Here is a 22653-nt window from a genome sequence, read left to right as displayed (position 1 = left end):
GTGATTTTAGTTTATACTCTGCTCTATGGTTTAGAATTTTTTGTTTCCTTTTACATGTATACTTGACAGTATCAAACAAACTGAAAGATAAAATCACTTTGAAAGAGGAACATTCTGTCTATAGTTGTTCCTTATGGCTAATGTGTGTGTATATTCACGAACACAATACTGGCTTAATGTTAGGTAAGGAAATATGAAGCACCGTAGTAAACTATGTTGATCTTATTGGAATCCTGGGATTTTTTTTTTCTCTGAATCCTACTTGCATCATTGGGCTAAATTTGAATTCTGACTGCATGTTCTTTGGTCTCTTTCACATATCTTGGCTTTTACTACTTTTCTGTCATGTTGGTGAGGAGGGTGGAGAGAAGTGTCACTTGGTGGTGGGAAGCAACAAAAACCCTCCATTTATTGTTTTGGTTGTGTTACATTGCATCTAGTATGTCAAGACATCTCATCTTCTCTGCTTCCACCTATGAGCTTCTGGGTTGGAAGTAGGGCTTATTCTTAAGTGACCACCACCTGGATGTCTGATCTAACAAGGCACTGAGACAGAATTTTGTAGTCATGGTAGCTGAAGCTCAGACTTTCTCTGAACACTGACCAGAGACCATGTAAACTGTCACGGTTAATCCCTGATTGTTTGTATTTTAAGTGCATATTAAAAATTATTTATTATAACATAATACTGTCTTTTCTGGAAAATTCTTCAAAAAGAGGCTATTATATAATGAAACTGAGGAATTTTTTCTTAATTTGTAGAGATTGGTAAGCCTGGGTATAACTAGGTATAAAAGTCCTAGGGAGGAGAGCACATAAGTCAGGTGCTGAAATGCTAGAAAGATAAAAAAAAAAACCCTTCTTTCTATCCTTCTGTTCTGTATTCCCTTTCTTTTCTTCCCTTTTGCTTTACTTCTCTTTGTAGCTAGTCCTTCTATAGGTAGAATCCTCTCTAAATGGATGTGGAATATAAGGGTTTGGTCTGTGGCAAGTTATTCTTCTGTGATTTTCTTTTCCCCTGCCTCTAAGATATGTGATATAAATTAAGTTGGGTTATTTAATAGTGTAACATGAACACGAAAGGTAGCTTTAAAGGAAAGAAGTCTTAAATCACCTTTAAAGATCTGTATTTATGTGTGTGATAAGATGAAAAGGGGCAAGGGCCCTACTTCATATTTCTTTATGCCATGGGGACCGTGTTTAATTCTGTGCCATTCTTTAAAACATCCACACACAAGCAGATATATGACCTAGAACTGTTTCTTCTTCTGAATGCCCCAGCTATTGAGTAATATTATCAGTTGCATGAAAAATGGTAGAGGAGTTAGTGACTGCTGTAGGGTTTTCTCATTGTTTCTTTCTTACTTTCTTTTTTTTTTAAATCTTTATTTAGTTATTTGACTGCACCGGGTCTTTAGTTGTGGCATGCGGGATCTTTGTTGATGTGTGTGGGATCTTTTAGTTGTGGCATGCGAACTCTAAGTTGCAGCATGTGGGATCTAGTTCCCTGACCAGGGGTTGAACGCAGGCCCCCTGCATTGGGAGCGCGGAGTCTTAGCCACTGGACCACCAGGGAAGTCCCTCATTGTTTCTTAAAATTTAATGAGCATGAGAATCTCCTGGGGGTGCTCATTAAAATTTCTGATTCCCTGGCACCACACCCAGAGATTCCGATTCATGAAATTTGGGATAAGCCCAGAAATCTGCACTTCAAACATGCATCCCAGTTGTAACTATTCTAGGTTTTCAGTAAACCACACTTTGAAATATAGTACTTTAGCTGATCACTGGACAGTAGTTCGACATTTATAACTGAAACAATTGCCAGAGTTCATAAAGTAACTCTGTGTGTGCGCATGTGTGTATGTATGTTACTGAGCATTTCATAGTCTTCCAAATGCTCCGGAAGGAGAATGGAAACTGATGTATCCTGGAAGATTTATGGTTGTCCCAGTAAGTTCACAAGTAATTATTGAACCCTACAACAAAGTCAGAGATGTTAGTATCTGTAGTAAAAGACTTACTGTATTAAAACTCTTAAAAAAAAAAATAGCAACAACTATGAGTCCCCTTACTGACATTTTCATATGTATTTTTTTCCCTCTTGTATTATTTCCACTGCTGATTTAGGAAAAAAGGGATTGATGAGTGTGTTATATTTAATCTTTTTCATTAATACAGAGTTATGATCGAATTGATAAATTTAAATATGGTCTGTTCAAAGCTTTGGAGTTTGGGTACTATATGGTGTTATGAGTAATTTCACATGGTCAGTAAGGTATTTTTTGGGGTGAAAATTTTAGTATTTTTTGTTCCCTAGAAAGAAATTGTATCTGGAAATTCTCAGGGGAAATCTGTTTTGGTTATGTGGCATTAAGGAATTAATATACTTACCTATGTGTATACTTTGGATGCTCTTGCTTATGAAAAAGGATTTCTGGGTTTCTCCATAACAGTCTGTGTATACTTTGGATACTCTTGTGTTTGTGCATGTGGGTACACATCTGTCTTTTACCATAGCACATTTTTTTTTGAATTGTAAACAAATTAAATTATCCTGGCCCAAATTGTATCACATTTACTGAAATTATTGATGTTTTTAGCAACGAAAATATCAGAAAAGGATTTTGGGTGTTTTTAATTTTCAAGAAATATTGATTTGTATTAAATCCATTGTTCAGAAACTCTAGTATAGTTGTGTTTTATAACAGGCTGATTTTATATGCTTGTAAAGAAATTGAGCTTTTTATTTCTTGAATCCTGAATCTTCAGATCCCAGACAGTGCCTTCTTTTCACAGAGATGCTCAGTAAACCTTAGGTCAATAGAACATAAATGGAGTAAGTGACAAATATAATAAAGTTATCAGTAATGGAGACATATTATTTATTTTAACAGTTTTGATAGCATGGTTTAAGGAATTAAACTTATTTAAATAGTGTTTTTTAGTTTTTATAAAAATTGAGGACAAATTTAGCCCCTAAGATTTTTCTTTTACCTGTGTTTTATAATTTTAGTACTGTAACATGACCAAGACAAATTCTGGAAATTCATTGATGACAAAAAGTTGTTTTTCTCATATAGCCCCATTTAGGAAAGTGAAAGCTGTACTGGCTTGGAGGTTTCTGCTTCATGTACCTCTGTATTTAAAATTATTCCAGTTTTCAGTTTTTAATGAAAATGGCTTGTTATAGGCTGTATATTCTTCATTTTTTAAAGATACAGTGAATTTTCACACACTGAACATTTTAATTTGGCATCTAACGTACTGATTTGAAATTTAGCTTTTGAGATAAGGACCCTTATAAATATAGGTGCAGTTTATATTGTTAGTGCTTCCTTGCATGGATACTTCTAATTTCAGTGGCCTGATTTTTGCCTTTCATATCATTAATATTCAGAGAAAGTAGTTTTTGATATTTTTTAAATAAAGAAACTTAAAAAAAGTTGTATAAGGGACTATGATGTCTGGGACAAGAAGAGGCCAGAAATATATTGTTTAAAGAATCAAAATGAACATTCACATACACTGGTGTACGTTCATTTTATTTGTGCAAGAGTGCTGGTCATGTCAGAGGTATTTTGAAACGGTTGGTTCAGTAATTTGGCCTACTGTCTTTTTTTCTCTATAACAGTTTTTCTGTTTTCTACTACACCTTGCACATCCACCAATCCAAGACACCCTGTAGGTGAGTATTTTTCTAGTTATCAAATGGCATCACTTGTTCCCAAGACAGTTGCCGCTTCACTAAAACTAGGCTTTATTTTTCTACTATAAGATATCTGGTTAATTGATTTCACAGAGTGTAACTTATTCCATAACTTCAAAAATTACCAGCAAACTGCTGAGGAGCCGATTTTACATTATAGAAAAATCACAATAGGTTTAAACTTTTTTCTGAATTTTTAAATACTATTCTCAGACTCTATTCTTTTTTGAAATTTCATTTCAAAAGCAGGAGAATTAGGACGGCTTGGCTATTTAAAGAAAATATGAAAGTTTATTTTAATATTCTGAGATAACATGGGGTAAGGAATTAAAAAAGGAAACTTGTTTTAGTAGTATTTTTAAATTTTTCTGGAAATTAAGGATGTTTTTCCTTTAAAGGCTTCAGAGAAAATTTTGAAAATATTCCCTGGCTATTGGTATTGCATATAGTTAGATTAATTCTCAGTCCATGTAATTATATATTCATGGACCAGAAAGGCAGAGCCTTTTTATTTTTCTGTATTTGTCTTAGACTTTTTTCCTGATTTTTTTTTCCCCTCTAGGTTTTCAAATATAATTTCAAAAGGTTTACTTATAAAGATACTTTCCTAAAGTCTTTGGAAATAAAAAGGTTACTAGAGTATCATTATCATGTTCAGTTTGCTAATTTTGAGAGGTTTGGATGAGAAAAGGAAAGAAATAGAAAAAAAACCCTTATGTATCTAGTTCAGCCTTGCCGATAAATTTAAAACACCTACAGTATTGCATTGTTTAACTTCTGGCTCTGTAAAGTTTTTTATTTATTATCACTTAACCTTCTGTTGCTTTGCCCATACTGTGATATTTGCTAGCAGCTAGATGTTCTCAACACATATAGAAAACCTAACCTACAAATACTAGACTGCAAGGCAGTATTTCATTTTTTAAAAAAGGCATGTTGTCTCATCTCTCCCTGGGCATGTGGTAACTTGCATGGCTGAATTAGGGTAGGTAGTTTTGTGAGGTTTCTCAGTAAGCTGTGTAGTTTGTTACTCTTTTTCATATAATCACCTTTCTCTCCCTGCTGACTTTCCCTAGTTTTATCAGCAACAGGTGTTGGTCAGTGTCTTCCACATACCATGCCTGATTTGGGTGGCATGTAATAAAAACATTTTTTTTTTTTTTGGAATCAAATGCCTCTCTTGCCTTTGTGCTCCTGTGTGGTTCCTTCCTTTTGCCAATATTTATGCTTGTTTTTCTCTTATGAATCTTCTACATGAACTTTGGAAAACAGTAATCCTTGGATTTTCAAGATCCAGGATAAGAGGGTGCGTGTTTGCAGAAAAGGTCAAAATTTGAGAGTCCTGAAGGAGTTGTACTGTACAACTGTTCTGGATTGGTGGATATGCAAATATTAAAGGAAGGGAAGGAGCAAATGTTACTTTTGATGTGAGTGATCATAACATCTACATTTCCGATTTGGGGGAAAATTTTATTTGAGTATCTTTCATCTGGCTTATTATTAAATTGGCAGTACATTTTATTTTACACAGGAAATTTAAAGCTATATAAAATATAGTATTTAAAAAATTCATGCAAGTGGTAGGCTTACTCTTTAAAGAAAAACAATCCTTTTGAATTTTAGGAATGTTTCTGATAATCCTAATCATTTAAATTATTTGATTCTTATTTCTGTATCTTGTACATTATATAGGTTAATTGAAATGTGTTTAAGAGAAAATAGTAGAGAATTTTAGAAGTAGAGTTCTCAAATTAAATTGAAGAAAGATAGTCATTTTTAACTTATTCTTACGCTCGTTAAAAGTATTTAAGAGATGTCATAATAATCTGTGAGAATTTTTTGATGGGCTGTTGAGCTGTTGTTGACTCTTCTGTAAAGGTCAGTAGTTCTGTTTGACAACTTATTAATAGCCAACCTGGTCTTTATTGGCATGTGTTGGCAGATTGTGACTGAAGCTATGGTTAAGACTCTTTTTAACACCTGAGGGAACTTTATTTTCTATTTTCTGAAGTGGGAGTATTCATAGCTTTTAGCTAATGTATTTATTGTTCTTTAGACATTAAGGGTATTTTGTGACTATTTTATAGAAGATTGAATTAAGATAATGGGAGGTAAACAAGTGGTTCAGCAGGTAGTTCATTAATTTTAAGCTCTAGGGTGGTACATCTTGGTTAAAATATTTATTTAATTCATATGTTGAGTGATTTTAGCCAGTGTGCACGAACATGTAAGCTATGTCTCTTTTTCTTCTTTGTGCTTCCTGATAATCACTCTTAAGTGGGTGACATATAGGTACATGCTTATCTCTTTATTTGCAGCATATTTTATAGTGGTATTTTGCTTTATTTATATGATAGATAAGTGGAACAATTTGATGCCTTTATACTATTAGTATATACTGAATAGGAATAATAAAATAACAAAAAAATACTCCTTTTCTTAGGTGGGTAAGGGTAGATAGAAGCTGTATGTATGGCTTTTGCATATCTTGAACAGCTTAAATACTGGGGCTGAAAGTAATTATAGTAACAGGCCTGACACATTTAATGTATTTGGGGGTTACTGTATAGACTTTAGAATAATATCTATTTGAATTTTTGATGCCAGTTCTTTCCTTAATTAGATTTTTCGTGAAGCTCGAAGAACAGTACCTAGTATTGTTTACATGCCTCACATTGGTGATTGGTGGGAAGCTGTCAGTGAAACTGTGAGAGCAACTTTTCTGACTTTGCTACAAGATATACCGTCATTTTCACCCATATTTTTATTGTCTACCTCTGAAACCATGTACAGTGAACTGCCTGAAGAGGTAAGAACTCATTAAATATTTATCTTTTCTTATTATATGGTTTTAAAATAGTTGACGTAAATTTGGCACATTTTAGTTACTATAAAATCAGTACTGTCAAGGTTCATGCCTTGGTTGTACCATTTATTAGCCATGTGACTTAAGTTAGTTAACATTTTAAGTTTCAGTTTCTTTTTTTTGGTATGTATTTTGATATATTTCTGAGTGTTGTTGTGAATTTTGAGATAATTCATGCTTAGACCAGACCTCGACATATATAGTACCTACTAAGAAGATCTTAGCTGTATCATCATCAATGCCATTATAATTATCCTTCTCATTCTTATCATCTGTTAGATTATTTGGTGAGATTTGACCTTTCAGCTCTTTCACTGACCTTTATTTGGTGAGATTTGATTATTTGGTGAGATTTGATTATTTGGTGAGATTTGACCTTTCATCACGTTAAGCTGAAGATTATTATGACTGTGCATATTTTTCAAATCTGATATTTAGCGTTTGAATTCAAATCCAACTCAATAGTAAAGATAAAAATCACAGTTTCAGAAAAAAATTAGTAGATCACTCATATGAATGAAAAAATTAGTAGATCAACTCATGTGAATGAAATTGATTTTTAAGAAATTATTTTAACATTCTGAGCTTACTAGGTTTTGAAATAATCTCTTTTCAAAATGCTTAGAAATATTTTGCCCAGGCAACACAGTTCTTATAAAAAATTTACATGTTTCAAATGCTATAATATAAATCTTGATTACGTAGAATTTTATGATTCAGATTTTTTTTTTTACCAAGTTCTTTTGTTGTTTTAGCTCTTATTATCTATCTTATTGCTAAACTGGATTTGTACAACTTACTACTCTTGTTAAGAAAATTATATTAAATGTAGACTAGTTCATTTTTTGCTATTCAGAATCTGATATTATTTGGAGACCATTAATCAAAATATTTTTTATCACAGGGAGCAATAAAGTTTAGTGGAAAGATGTATGTAGTAAGAGTCAGAAAAACCTTGGTATTGACTTACTTGTCTTTTGATTTTGGGTAAATATTTGAACCTAGAGTAGCTTCAGTTTCCTCACCTATAAAACGTGGATAATAACAGACAGGCTTGTTGGTGTGAGACTATATATGTGAGTTTATTTTGGAAGCTACAGAGCTATAATATGTTTGGTATTATATTAGTATTATAAAGTAAGAATGCACTCGAAATTGATTTAGAAGAGTGGACTGAACCTGGACATAACCTAGGAGCCACTTTTAAAAATTAGATCCTCACTGTCAACTAGTTTTATTATAATTTTATAAAAAATAAAGAAAATTGGGATAATTAAGGGCTCTAGTTAGGAATATATACTTACCTGAAGTTTCCTTATATTGTTTGAAAAATTTGTAAATAAAAGTCTTACTGAACCTGTCTTGATACACAGCAATTTTAATTTTGCCTATTCTTGTTGTCTATTTGCATATGTGATTTTATTGTTTAGTTTTTTAAAAAACTAACATTGCATCTATATATTTTCAATGTTGCTATATTGTTATAATTTTTAGTGGATTCAAAAAGCCTACTGGTGAGTAGGCTTTTTTCATTATTTGTTTACCAATAACCTTAATTAATAGCTAAAATATTAAAAATTTACAAGCATTGAATCCTGAAATTTCAGCCCCCCCCCCCCTTTGTCTTCTGTAGTCTTTGCCCTTATTATAGCAAATAGCTACTAAAGCTATCATGGATATTCACATTTGTGGGTGAAGATTATGGGGTTTTTCTTAGACTACTGATTACATAACATTTTATACTAATTGTCCTTAGGAAAGCCTCCTCTGCCCCCAAGGCTTTCATTTTAATTTCAGCTTTGCCATTAGTATATTGCTTTGTTTAGGTCACAGACTGAAATAGTAGTGAATAATACTTAGCACCTACTGATAAATATTTGGTAAGTGAATGAAAAGCATGGAGAGTTGCAGACTGAGTAACTAGGTTAGCAAGGTGCCAGATCTATGGAAGAAGACATGAAGTAGACAGTGGGTATCAAAAACTAAGTGATTCTAAAAGAAAGAGAGAAATATCCAGTTACTATAGTGTATTTAAGAAAATACAATGGTAAGTTAAAATAACAGTAAGATACAGATTTTAACCTATAAAATAGGCCAAAAAAAAAAGTTGGATAAACTCTCTCCAGGACAGTTCATCGTAATAGATTTAAATATGTCTATTCATTTTAGGTCAGCAATACCATTTATAGGTAAGTAGTTTTTCATAGATAAAAAAGATACAACACAGACAACACAGAAAGTATCATAGCCTTTCTTCATGGACAAACACAAAGATACAGCACAGGCAACACAAAAAGTACAAGAGTATTTATCATAGCCTTTCTTCATCAATTGGAAACTAAACGTCCTAGAGTAGAGGATTGATTATAGTGGATTCCTTCCATGAAATACAATGAGACCATTAAAAATATTGATGTAGAAGACATTTAATGTCATGAAAAGATGTTTGAATGTATTGCTAAAAATTGCAGATATTAAATCAATATATATGGCATTATCTGGGTTTATATAGAAATAATTATATATTAGGTATATAGTCATATATAAAAAACTATATGTAACTATTAATAGAAGTGTTAATAGTAATTATCTCTGGGTCTTAAGATTATAGTTATTTTTGTTACCTGTTTTCTAAATCTTCTGTAATAAGTGCTGCTGTTCTCATCAGAAAATAAACTCATTCAGAGATGAAAAGGTTCTCTACTCAATTTTTAAAAACAACACCAAACAAAAAAAGTTAGTCATCATGGGACTAATATTAGGGATACAAAAATGTTTTCTTTTTGTGGGACAGAGTGACAACCTCATCTTTTGGAGCCCTTTTAAAATTCTCTTGTAAATGTGTCTTTGTATAGCTCTCCCTTTTTAATCCCAAAATAAGGCAATGCATTGGGATATTGAGAAAAACATTAGAACTTCTATTCATTTTTATTTTTCATATTATCTTAAAAACGTGTGTGTATGTTTCATAATAGAAATAGTAATATTAGTAGAATAGTACATTTAAGTATGTATGTATATATACTGGAGGGAGTATTTTTTTAAATTAATTCATTAATTTATTTTTGGCTGCATTGGGTCTTCATTGCTGCGTGCCAGCTTTTCTCTAGTTGCAGAGAACAGGGGCTACTCTTCTTTGCGGTGCATGGTCTTCTCATTGCGGTGGCTTCTCTTGTTGCGGAGCATGGGCTGTAGGGGCGTGGGCTTCAGTAGTTGTGATGCACAGGCTTAGTTGCTCTGCGGCATGTGGAATCTTCCTGGAGCAGGGCTCAAACCCGTGTCCCCTGCATTGGCAGGCGGATTCTTAACCACTGCGCTACCAGGGAAGTTCTTTTTTTTTTTTTTTTTTAAGTATCATTTATTGAGTTTGATATGCACAAGTGTCAAGTCTGGAGGTAGTATTTTCAAATTTTTTTACTGATGAGGTGTTTCATCAAAAAACAAAACAAAACAAAACATTGGAAATCATTGTTCTAGACCAGCTGTTATCAAAGTGTGATCCAAGGACCCTTGTGGGCCCCACAAGACTTTCAGAGGTTTGTCACATTCGTCTTTTTTGTATTTTGCAACTATGTATCTTCTTGAATATGGGTTTTTTTCATGTATACCAATCAGAGCAACATTACTGTAACAGATTGAATGCAGAGGCAGAAAATGAGAATCCAGTTGTCTTTTTTTTCTTTTTATAAATTTATTATTTATTTTTGGCTGCATTGGGTCTTTGTTTCTTTGCCCCTTGGAGGGAGGGGGTGCTGGGGGGACTACTTTACATTGCGGTTGCACGGGCTTCTCGTTGTGGTGGCTTCTCTTGCTTAGGAGCACGGGCTCTAGGCGCGCAAGCTTCAGAAGTTGTGGCTCCCGGGCTTAGTTGCTCCTCCGCATGTGGGATCTTCCCCGATCAGGGCTTGAACCTGTGTCCCCTGCACTGGCAGACGGATTCTTAACCACTGCGCCACCAGGGAAGCCCCAGTTGTCTTTTATTAAGCCAGACATAAGAGAGATTTGAAGAAATGTAAAACAGTGCCACTTTTCTCACTAAATTTTTTAAATATATATAATGTTTTATATTTTGGAAAAATATGTCTTTCAAAAGAATATATATATGTTTTACATTTATTTTATTGAAGTATAGTTGATTTACAGTATTGTGTTAATTTCTGCTGTACAGCAAAGTGATTCAGTTATACATATATACATTCTTTTTCATATTCTTTTCCATTATGCTTTATCACAGGATATTGAATATAGTTCCCTGTGCTATACAGTAGGACCTTGTTGTTTATACATTCTTTTTTAAAAAATAAATTTATTTTATTTATTTATTTTTGGCTGCATCGGGTCTTCATTGCTGCACGCGGGCCCTCTCTAGTTGCGGCGAGCAGGGGTCACTCTTCGCCGCAGTGCACAGGCTTCTCATTGCAGTGGCCTCTCCTGTTGCAGAGCACGGGCTCCTGGCGTGTGGGCTTCAGTAGTTGTGGCATGCGGGCTCAGCAGTTGTGGCTCACGTGCTCTAGAGCGCAGGCTCAGCAGTTGTGGTGCATGGGCTTAGTTGCTCCGCAGCGTGTGGGATCTTCCCGGACCAGGGCTCGAACCCATGTCCCCTGCATTGGCAGGTGGACTCTCAATCACTGTGCCACCAGGGAAGCCCTATACATTCTATATGTAATAGTTTGCATCTACTAATCCCAAACTCCCAATCCAACTCTCTCCCTTGGTAATCACAAGTCTGTTCTCTATGTCTGTGATTCTGTTTCTGTTTAGTAGATTAAGTTCATTAAAAGAATATATTTTTTAATGTTAACATGTAATAGGTTTTAAATGAATACATAATTTGGAAGGTTCTTAGTTTTAATTTTTAGTACATAAATATTGACAGATATAATCCAGATAAGCAGAAGCTCCTTTGGGTTCTTGAATAATTTTTAAGAGTTTAATAAAGTGTGGAGACCAAAATATTTGAGACTCTCTGACCTAGACCACAAGCTCTTTGAGAGGAGGGGACTGTCTTACTGCCCTTCACTTCCTGACACAGTGGAATTGCTTAGTAAATGTTTGTTGCATGAAAGAAGAAAATGTTGAATCATCACAAAGGCTTTAAGTAACTCCTGCCTAGCCTCCTGCATCTTTTTTTTTTTTTGCAAAATTCTAGTGTAAGTAAATTTACTTCTGTGGACCCTGAAGAACTTTTCTGAGAATAGTAGGAGAATTTTAGTTGCTGTATATGAGAATTGCAAGTTATTTCTCTTCAGGAGAATTAGAAAAAAGAATCAAAGGTTGAGCATAGTAAAGAGACTTTTAAACAAGGAAGCAGATAAAAGTAGAAATATTTGCAGGAAGGAAAGCAGACTTTGGAATTGCACTTAAATTTCTGAAGAGATTCACGGTATGTACTTTGGCATTAAAGTATGGGCAGGCTCAGAATGGTATAATTCAATATATTAGAAGTGAATTTTAAAGAAATATCTCCTCAGCTACACTGATGAAAGTAAAGATTACATACAGTATTTTGTCTTCTCTGTATTTCATGTCATTTTGTATCTCTCAGTTTATGGTGGGACCTGGGAGGTAAAAATCAGTAACTTAAGTAGAAACATCAAGTAGGGACATTGAAAACTCAGATAAATGATAATGTATACAAGAGAAATATCTTAGTATTAACTTTTTGGTTGTAAAACAATTTTATGATTTCTTAAAATTTAAGAGGAAAGTGATCCTCCCAAGTTTTTCTTTTCTTTAAATTAAAAACGGTATAGTAAATGAACATGAATTATTACTATTTTAAGGTATGTTAAATACTAATATTTATTTTTACTTGATGGATTGTTTACCTGTTTTGTTTTAAGGAAAGCAAACTTTATTTATGAAAACTATTGTAGATTCATTTCTGACCTCATTTTCCACACCTTTTCTCTTTGAGATTTTGAGGGGTTTTTTTTGGTTTGTTTTTTGATTTCGAGGTTTTAAACCATTAATTTTGCCCATTACAGAGGTCACATGGACACTACCTTCAAAACTGGGGGCTAACAATTCTAACATTTTAATAAATGAGGTAAAACAAAAATATTTGCTAATGAAAGAATTACTGCTATTTATGCATCTATGTGCCAGGCACTGTAGGTTAATCATATATATTATCTAACATATGTTCTTAAACTGTTCCGTGAGAAAAGTATTACTTTTCCATTTGACAGATGAAGAAACTGAGGCCAACAGGGGTAAAGTAACTTGCCTAGGGTTTTACAGCTAGTGGCAGAGCAAGGATTTGAACCCAGGTTTGTCTGATTCCAAAGGCTATGCACTTATAATGCCCTGTACTCTCTAAAACTACAGAGAGACAGTTTTTGCATATTGTGATGATTAGGCTGATGAGTGGTTAGGGAAATGGCGGGGGGTTTTTTTGTTTGTTTTGTTTTGCGGTACGCGGACCGCTCACTGTTGTGGCCTCTCCCGTTGCGGAGCACAGGCTCCGGACGCGCAGGCTCAGTGGCCATGGCTCACGGGCCTAGCCACTCCGCGGCATGTGGGATCTTCCCGGACCGGGGCACGAACCTGTGTCCCCTGCATTGGCAGGCGGACTCTTAACCACTGCGCCACCAGGGAAGACCAGGAATGGAGTTTTGTATTCATCAAGTTAAGATCATTGTTCATTCATCAAAAATGTATTGCCTATTCTGTGCAATGTAATGTAATTTATTTAAGACAGTGTCTGTTTTCTTCACTCTTCCATTCACAGTGTCTAACTGCCTAACACAGTTTCTACACACACACACACACACACACACACACAATACTCACACATAGATGCATGTATACACGTACATATTTCTAGTACAGTATCTTCATTGAATGAAGTAAAATAGGCGAAAATCCAGATAGCCACTGTTCTCCAAGAATTTAAAGTTTAGAGGGAGGGGAGATCTGGAAAAAATAATACAGTAGGAGAAGTGCTATAATAGTAGAATATATAAAAGCATGATCCATAAAAGAAAAAAATTGATATGGTAAACTTTATCACAATTAAAATCTTTTATTCTTTAAAAGACACCATCAAGAAAATGAAAAAAAACCCCAACAAATCACGGACTGGGAGAAAATATTTCAAATATATCAAATCACATATCTGGTAACACTTATATCCAGAATGTATTAAAAACTCTTTCAGCATAATAATAAGACTAAGTCAAATGATTTTCGATAAGTGTGAATACCATTCATCAGGAAAAAAGATGGTCCTTTCAACAAATGGTGCTGGAAAACTGGATGTTCACATACAAAAGAAATGAAACTTCGACTTTTTTCTTATACTGTATGCAAAAATTAACTCCAAGTAGATTGAAGAACTAAACATAAGACCTAAAACTATAGGAACTTCCCTGGTGGCGCAGTGGTTAAGAATCCGCCTGCTGGGCTTCCCTGGTGGCGCAGTGGTTGAGAGTCCGCCTGCCGATGCAGGGGACACGGGTTCGTGCCCCAGTCTGGGAAGATCCCACATGCCGGCAGTGGCTGGGCCCGTGAGCCATGGCTGCTGAGCCTGCGCGTCCGAAGCCTGTGCTCCGCAACGGGAGAGGCCACAACAGTGAGAGGCCCGTGTACCACAAAAAAAACAAGAATCCGCCTGCCAATGCAGGGGACACAGGTTTGAGCCCAAGTCTGGGAAGATCCCACATGCCACGGCGCAACTAAGCCCACAAGCCACAACTACAGAGCCCGTGTGCCGCAGCTACTGGAGCCCATGTGCCTAGAGCCCGTGCTTCGCAACAAGAGAAGCCACTGCAATGAGAAGCCTGCGCACCACAACAAAGAGTAGCCTTCGCTTGCTGCAACTGGAGAAAACCCACGCACAGCAATGAAGACCCAGCACAGCCAAAAATAAATAAATAAACAAATTTTTTTAAAAAAACAAAAATCCTAAAACTATAAAACCCTTAGGAAAAAACATAGGGGAAAAGCTCCATGACATTGGATTTGGCAGTGATTTCTTGGATGAGACACCAAAAGTACAGGTTAACAGAAAAAATAGATAAATTGGACTTCATCAAAAATAAAACTATTAATAGATTGAAAAGACAATACATTGAATGGGAGAAAATATTTGCAAATCATATATCTGATAAGGGGTTGATACCCGGCGCGTATAAAGAACTCCTACGATTCAGCAACAGAGAAAACCCCAAACAGCTAGTTCAAAAATGGGCAAAGTACTTAAATAGATTTTCTCCAAAGATGATACTCAAATGGCAATAAAGCACATGAAAAGATGCTGAACATCACTAATCATTATGGAAATACAAATCAAAGCCACAATGAGATATCACTTTATACCCAGTAGGATGGCTACTGACATAACAGAAAATAACAAGTGTTGGTTAGGATGTGAGGGAATTGGATCCCTTCTGCATTGCTGATGGAAATATAAAATTGTGCAGCCTCTGTTGAAAATAAATGGTTCGGTGTGGTGATTTCTTAAAGAATTAAACAAAATTACCATATGATCCAGCAATTGTATTTCTGGGAATATACCCAAAAGAAGTGAAAGCAGGGATTCAAACAGATGTTTGTATACCCATGTTCTTAGCAGCATTACTCACAGTAGCCAAAAGGTAGAAATCAGCAGATGAATGGATAAACATAATGTGGCATATACATACAGTGTAACACTATTTAGCTTTTAAAAAGAAGGAAATTTTGATACATTCTACAACAAGAGTAACTACAGCATGGGTAAACCTTAGGACATTATACTAAGTGAAATAAGCCAGTCACAAAAGGACAAATATTGTATGATTCCTCTTATACAGGGTTCCTAGAGTAGTCAGATTCGTAGAGATAGAAAGTAGAATGGTGGTTGACAGGACCTGGGGAAAGGGAGAGTGTAGGGAGTTAATGTTTAATGGGTAGAGTTTCAGTTGGGGAGGATGGAAAAGGTTTGAAGGTAGATAGGTAGTGATGACTGCACAACCATGTGAATACACTTAATGCAACAGGCTGTACAATTTAAAAATATTAAAATGGCAAATTTTTTTATGACCGTTTTACCACAAATTTCAAAAGAAAACTACAATTTAAAAATGGGCTAAAGAGTTGAATAGGCATTTTACCAAAGAGTTATATATTCTTAAGGTAATAAGAATGAGAAAAGATTCTCAATATCATTAGTCATTCAGGAATGAGATACCACTGCACACCCAACTAGGATAGCTATAATCACAAAGACAGACAACACCAAGTGTTGACAAGAATGTAGGAAACTTGAATCCTTGTGTATTGCTGGTGGAATTGTAAAATGGTATAGCCACTTTGGAAAAGTTGGCAGTTCTTAAGCTGTTAGACATAAACTTATGATAGGACTCAGCATTTCCACTCCTAGGTAACTACTCCAGAGAAATATAAACATATGTTCCCACAAAAACTTGTACGCCAGTGTTCCTTCTAGTATTGTTAATCATGGTGGAAATAACCCAAGTATTTATTAATTGGTGATTGGCAAAACAAAATGTCGTGTATATACATAGAGTGAAATGTTATTCAGGAATAAGTGGAGTGAACCACTGATACATTCTCCAGTGTGGGTGAGCCTCAATATATTATGCTAAAATTGAGAGAAACTAGACACAAAAGACTACCAAGTCTATGATACGCAATTTCTAGAAGAGACAAATTTCTGGACACAGAAACCAAATCATTGGTTGTCAGCTGGGAGTGTAAGTGTGGATGGACTGCAGATGGGCACAAGGGAACTTTTTGGAGGTAATGGAAATATTCTAAAACTGACCTGCGATGGTTGCACAGCTGAATTAACTCACTAAAAATTATTGAACTTAAAAAAAGTTTAATGAGAGATAGTGGAAGGTATGTCTAAGTTTATCTGGGAAAGTCAGAGAAAGCATCACCCAGAAAGCACTGGCTTGAGTGGAGAGTTTAAAAAAAAAACAGTTTAGGAAAGAGTGAATAGCATCTGTAAAGACTGTTGTGAACCAGTGTGAAAGAGAACATGATTCGTTCAGGGAATTATATGAGGTTTGTCTTGTTGCAGTATGAAGTTTGAGGCTGGGAATGTCAGAAGATAGGAGTGAATTTAAAGAAAAACAAGCTGTTGGTAATAATCAGGAAGGCTGATATCAGGGGGATTATTGTAGACTTGCTCTTGGTATGCTTTTACATTTACCAGGTTCAACACAATGTTGAAAAATGATCAGAAGGAGGAGTATTTAAAACTGAAATTAAATGTTTTTACTACCCTTAAACAAAATCCTGGTACTTCTAGGGTATTGTGTTCTGTTTATTTTTCAAGACCCAGTTAATGTTAGCATTTTCTGCTATATCTTATCTAATGCCTCTTCACCCATGCCCCTTGCAGGGTCTCCTCTGTTTCACTACCTCTGTTATAACACTTCTGACATGGTATCATAATGCTTTCTTATGAGACTGAAGAGACTTAACAGCAGGAAGTAAGCCTGTTTTCTTCAAGTTTTTAACTGCAGTGTTTGGCATGATATTTGACACGTGATATTTGACACATGTTCAGTGGTAAATTTGCTTGCCAGAACTTTCAAGGGAAGGCCAGCAAAGTATAGATCGAAGAATTGGAGGGGTTTTTACATAAAGGTAGTCTTCAAAGAAAATATCGGAAGGTCACAAGGTGAAATTTTATGTAAACTCTTTAAGGATTTGGCTTTGGGTTGACGTAAATAATTTCCCATCTAAATATTGAATTCTGATGGCTACTTTTCATTGTCTCTTCTCTGTCTTAGGATTTTAGAGTTAGAAAAGACCTTTAGAGCTTATATAATCTAGTCTTCTCTATTTATTCACTTTGTGACCTCAAGCCAGTTACTTAAACCTTTCCAAGCCTAGGTTTTTTCATCTGTAAAATGAGGGACTCCCTACGTACCTACCTCATTGTTACAAAGATTAAAATAATATTTAAGTAATTCTTCATTTCACAGTCTGCAATTCAGTAAGTGGCTAGACATAACAAATTGAATGGACTGTCCAAAGTTTACCAGAAATATGTACCTATATTTGGGCTAGAATCTGATGTTTTAAATTTTAATCCAGTATTTCCACACTGTCATGGTTGGTACTTATTTCCATATTAGTGACCTTTACCCTTTTTTTATTTGCAGTTTCCAATTTGATGTGGGCTGGGTAACAAAATGACAAGCTTTATTCATTCAGTATATGCTTATTAAGCATTGCTAGGTACCAGGCATGGTGGTAGGTATAGAAAAACAGATGAGTTCTGTTCTCAGGGAGTTCAGTATCTTGAAGTAGGAAACAGACCTTCTAGGAAAACATATGAATTAAATAAAGTGTATCGACAAATGTGGATGATGTAAAGAGGATTTAAACAGCAAGGGGGACATCTGAGGTCAAAGTCTTTATAGAGCAGGTGAACAAAGGAGAGGTGGCAATCACTAACTGGAAGGAGTTGAGGGATATGAGCGTGACTGGCTTAATTTTGCTTGGGAGTTTTGCATGGAAGGTGGTGTCATTGTGGAGCATTCTTTGGTGAGATCGAAGGTATAGTTTTTATGCAATGAAATCAAGATTCCAGAGGATACAGTGGAATAGACTTAGTAGGGAAAGAGCCCAGGAAGGGAAGTTAGTGGATAGGAAGCACACAGAAACCGCTTAAAATAAGGCAGTGTTGTTAGCATCCTCCCAGCTCTCTATTGTAAATAGGTTGTAGATAATTACTTTTCAGCTCTTATGCAACAGCTCTTTGAGATTGTTGCCATCTGACTATTACAATCAACTATCCTTTTTTATATTATAGTATAATTTATTAATGACTTGAGCAACTGGATCATTCTTTCATTCTTGTTTATTCCATGAGGTTGAACCTCTCAACAGCATAGGCTAAGACTAGGTTAACCTTAACCGCGCATGGATGTTCAACGGACATTTACAATGGTACCGAAGTTGAAGAAATTATAATTTGGTATAATATGTAAGCTTTTAATTCTCTAAATATTTAATGTCTTTGTGTGTGTGTGTATGTGTGTAGGTTAAATGTATCTTTAGAATACAGTACGAAGAGGTCTTGTATATTCAAAGGCCTATTGAAGAGGACAGAAGAAAGTTTTTCCAAGAACTGATTCTCAATCAGGCCTCAATGGCTCCACCACGAAGGAAACACACTGGTAAAGTTCCTAAAGCCTTTAGGAAAATGGGTGGGTTGGAGTTAAGAGATATCCTATCTTGGAGTCATCTTTTTAAAAAACCCATTTCTTTGTGGAAATGAAGACAGTTTTTCAGGTTTTGTTTAACTTTAGATGAACACGTGTGGAAGTGGCCATTGTGTTTACCTGACTTGAGGAGATTGGGAAGTACAGCCTCATTGTTAAAGCTTTACTAATGAGTGACTGTTTATGTAGTCTCCTTATCACTTCAGTCCAGATGCTCTGGTAGATTTCACATTCTGAGGCTCAAAAAGTCATAGAAAGTCTTTGGTTCTGCTGTGTTTTAGTCACTTTAAGTACTAAGGACTGGAACTATCAGGTTGTGAACAACAGGTGTTGTGCTTATTGCTTTCTGGGCCAGGGTAGTTTTGTTGGGCCAAGAACTGGTGGGAACATTTGCCTTTTCTGGTTTGTCTTATTTATTGATTGATTTTTCAAATATTTATTGAGCACCTATTATTTAGATATATTATGCTAGGCACATGGAAATCTATCATGGCTTTCTTTAAGCATTAGAGTTTTCTTGGATTTGGGCCTAATAGCATTAAGAGGGGCCTCAAAATTAGATTTTCAGTCCCCTGACTTAAGTAAGGACTGCATGCTAAGTCATTCAAAAGAGAGTTTCTTTTCCTAATACTAAAGGTGCAAAAAGATAAGATCCCCTTGCTTAATCTTTCATCCTCTTCTAGAAAATAGCAGTCCTGTTTGTTAAAAAAAAATTTAAGCCTCTTTCTTTTTGTTCTGCTTTTTATGTTTCTCGTAGCTGTTCTTATAGGATATTAAATACATTTCCCATCCCTGCCAACTCCTTGCTTTTTCATACTTCTTTGTTTTCCAGTGGTTATATTATCCAATACTTTGTTTTTCAGTGGCTATATTATCCAATAGTTTAATAATATTATTGTCCTTTAGTGGCTCCTTTTCACATTTTCTCAGTGCTTTTAAGATGAACATCTATCAAATGACTATAGCTGTGGGATTTTCCCCACAGAAACTTTGGAATATTCAACATGGAAGTTATACCTTCTGATTATTGGTTGTTGCCTTCTGCTAATCTAAATAACAGCGTTTAAAATATTTCATTATTAAAATGATTCATTTTAATAAAGTATCTTGCATGTTCCTAGTCATATTTTAGTCCCGTAGATCTGAATTTTCTATGTTAAGGCTGAACATAATTCTTTTTCTTTTTGAGTTGCTCCTGTTGACTTTCATTTTTCATCTTAGGGGCTATTTAGAAATTGGCGAGAATACTTAGGATTTTAATCCTGAGCTTCAGTGTGATACCAGGAAAATCTTTTAAGGAATTAGAGCGCATTATGGTTAGGCAAGTTAATACTTCACCTTCTAAGAAGATGTTTTGTTTGTTTTACAGTAGATAGTGAATACCATAGATTTCATATGTCACACTTAAGCCTGGGTTTTCCATCTTCTTCATGTCTTTGGGATTCTTTTTTTTAGTTACTACTTTTTTTTTTTCACTCCCTGCAGGTGCCATTTACTATCCCAACTGTGTTGTAGTAAGAATATGAGGGTAGGAGACTTGTCTAAAATTAGAAGTCTTTGAGAATGGGAAGGATCAAAGAATTATTCTTTGCCCATTTAAATTTCATGCATATAAGGCAACCTCATTTTGAGAAACAGTCTTTAAACAAGGTTGACTTCAGCAAATCAGTATACAAGTACTTCACCTGAAGATATTTATGTTGATTTGAAATCTTTTTCTTAAAGTTGTACGTAAATAATATCTCAGAATCAAATTATTTAAAATCATATCATTTGTGCTTTAAAGACGTCCTGTTGTAAGTTATTTTATAAAAGTAAAGCTATTCCCTAATGTACTTCTGGTTTCCATTCAAATTTTTACCTGCTGAATTCACATGGTTCACATGTATTTGGAATTCTCCTTTTCTTAAAAAAACATTTTGAGAGAGTGTCAGAAAAGTGATTGAGGTCCTGACCCTGCCATGTTGGAATCTTAACATTTTCTTCTACTTTCTTTAGGTCTTTGTGCTATGGAAGTTCTTCCACTTGCACTACCTTCTCCACCTCGTCAATTATCAGAATCAGAAAAAATTCGGATGGAGGACCAGGAGGAAAATACTTTAAGAGAGTTGCGGTTGTTTCTCAGGGATGTAACCAAGAGGCTGGCCACAGATAAACGCTTTAACATCTTCAGCAAACCGGTGGATATTGAAGAGGTCTTGTTTCAGTAGTGTGCAAACAGTGAAGTTGAACTGGCTAAAAGAAAAAAATGTTGACATCTTTTTTTGGAAGGAAAAAAGCAAAGGCATGGATGAATATTACCCCTAGCCTGTAAAATTTTAATCCATGTGATAACTACCAATGTCATCAGCAAACATCTGGTGACTTTTGGATGAAGTTAATGACAATTTGTATATGTCCTCTTGATTAGTATTGATCTTTGTGATCTCCTACTCTTCATTTAAGAAGAGGATTAAAAGTTACTTTAGTGAAATGTCCATACTAGACTATTTTTATTCCAGGATAAATCCTGCTCTCCAAAAGAATATTGGTATTAACCAATCAATACCAATTAAAATTGGCATTTCCCAAATTGTGTATACCTTACTGAAGGAGGTAGCTAAGAAACCTGAAATTTGTCTTTCATATTTTGGAAATGTCTGTGACTAAGATGCTGTATGAGGTTATAGGCACAGCCTGTTATTTTTCTCTCCAAGAATTTTCTCTGCTCTGAGTGGAAAATTTCTCACTTTCTATGTGTATTGTTTTGTGTCCTTGTGGGAGCATGGTTTGTGATAATGAGAAAAGAAATTTTCCATTTGGAATCTACTATAATACTGTAGAATAAATTTTATTTTGTTTTGTTTTATCCTGGGATAATATAGTGTGTGGATGCACATAATGCAGTCTTTACTGGCATTCTTCTTATAGTTCAGACTCCATGTTTGAACAGCTTTGGTGTTTTTAGTTTTAATTTTTTCTTCATCTTTTTTTACATTTGAATTATGAAGTGATGCAGAGTTTAATGTTGTGTCCTCATTGTGAAATCTGTACTCTTGGATCAGAGCAGATTCCTTTGGAATCATTACCTCATCTATGCCTGTGAGCTAGCATTATGTTTTTTCCCCTTGGAAAACCTGAAAATATCTATTCCCCCCACCTCCCCTTTTTGGGAATAAAGGGACTGTGTTTAATTTTATTTGTATGTTTATCCACAATACACAGTTTTAGCCATTTGATCCTTTCAGCAGCCCCACAAGGTCATTATTATGTTGCAGTTGAAGAAACTGAGGCTTATTGGCAAGTGACGCAGCCAGCACTCAATGTTTCTTAAAATTCGAAGTCCACATTCTTTATATCACAGCTGTCAATCTTTTTCTACTGGAATAACAGGACTTGCCTATTTGCTCTTGCAATTAATACATATTTTATATTCGTGAAGCATATTTTTTCCCTCGTGGTATTTTCAGAAAGTCTTAAAACTATCAGCCCACTTTAAAGATTGTTATAAATGTTTATTTTTATTTCAAATTGGGTATGGGAACTCTGACACTTAATTGATAAGGACTTGCCCCCAAGTCAGCCTCCTATGCTGGGAGTGAACCAGTTTTGCCTTTGTCCAGGAAAACTTTTTCTGTCTAACCAGAAGAGATTGTCAGATTTCAAATGCCATCTGTGATAGACTGAAAGTTTTATAAATGATGGTAAGGCAGTGGGAGGGGATAGAAGATGTTGGTCAGTTAAAACTTTAATTTTAGGGTGATGTTTTCTCTTTTTCCTTTTTTTCTTTTCTTTTTCAGGTTCATTTTGCTACTGCTTCTTTGTTTACTTTTAAGGCTGAAAACTTAGGGGTCTCTGGGACAGATAGAGGAAACTAAGATAGCATTTTGATAACCTAAAACACAAAA

General features: G+C 35.0%; 1 protein-coding gene across 1 annotated transcript in view; it reads left to right on the top strand.

The window, feature by feature from the left end:
• ATAD2B (ATPase family AAA domain containing 2B) overlaps positions 1-22653 on the top strand; it is a gene marked incomplete at its 5' end in the record, with an annotated part of 148102 nt that overhangs the window by 86246 nt on the left and 39203 nt on the right. The window contains 3 exons of the mRNA XM_082672915.1: positions 6333-6518; positions 18586-18721; positions 20765-20961. Of these exons, the coding sequence (XP_082529041.1) occupies positions 6333-6518; positions 18586-18721; positions 20765-20961 (519 nt within the window). The remainder of the gene's footprint in view (positions 1-6332; positions 6519-18585; positions 18722-20764; positions 20962-22653) is intronic.

The sequence above is a fragment of the Grampus griseus genome, assembly GCF_964374135.1.
Source record: "Grampus griseus genome assembly, chromosome: 15".
Classification (NCBI taxonomy): domain Eukaryota; kingdom Metazoa; phylum Chordata; class Mammalia; order Artiodactyla; family Delphinidae; genus Grampus; species Grampus griseus.
Note: the sequence above shows the minus strand (reverse complement) of the source record. Positions and strands in the feature narration are given on the sequence as shown.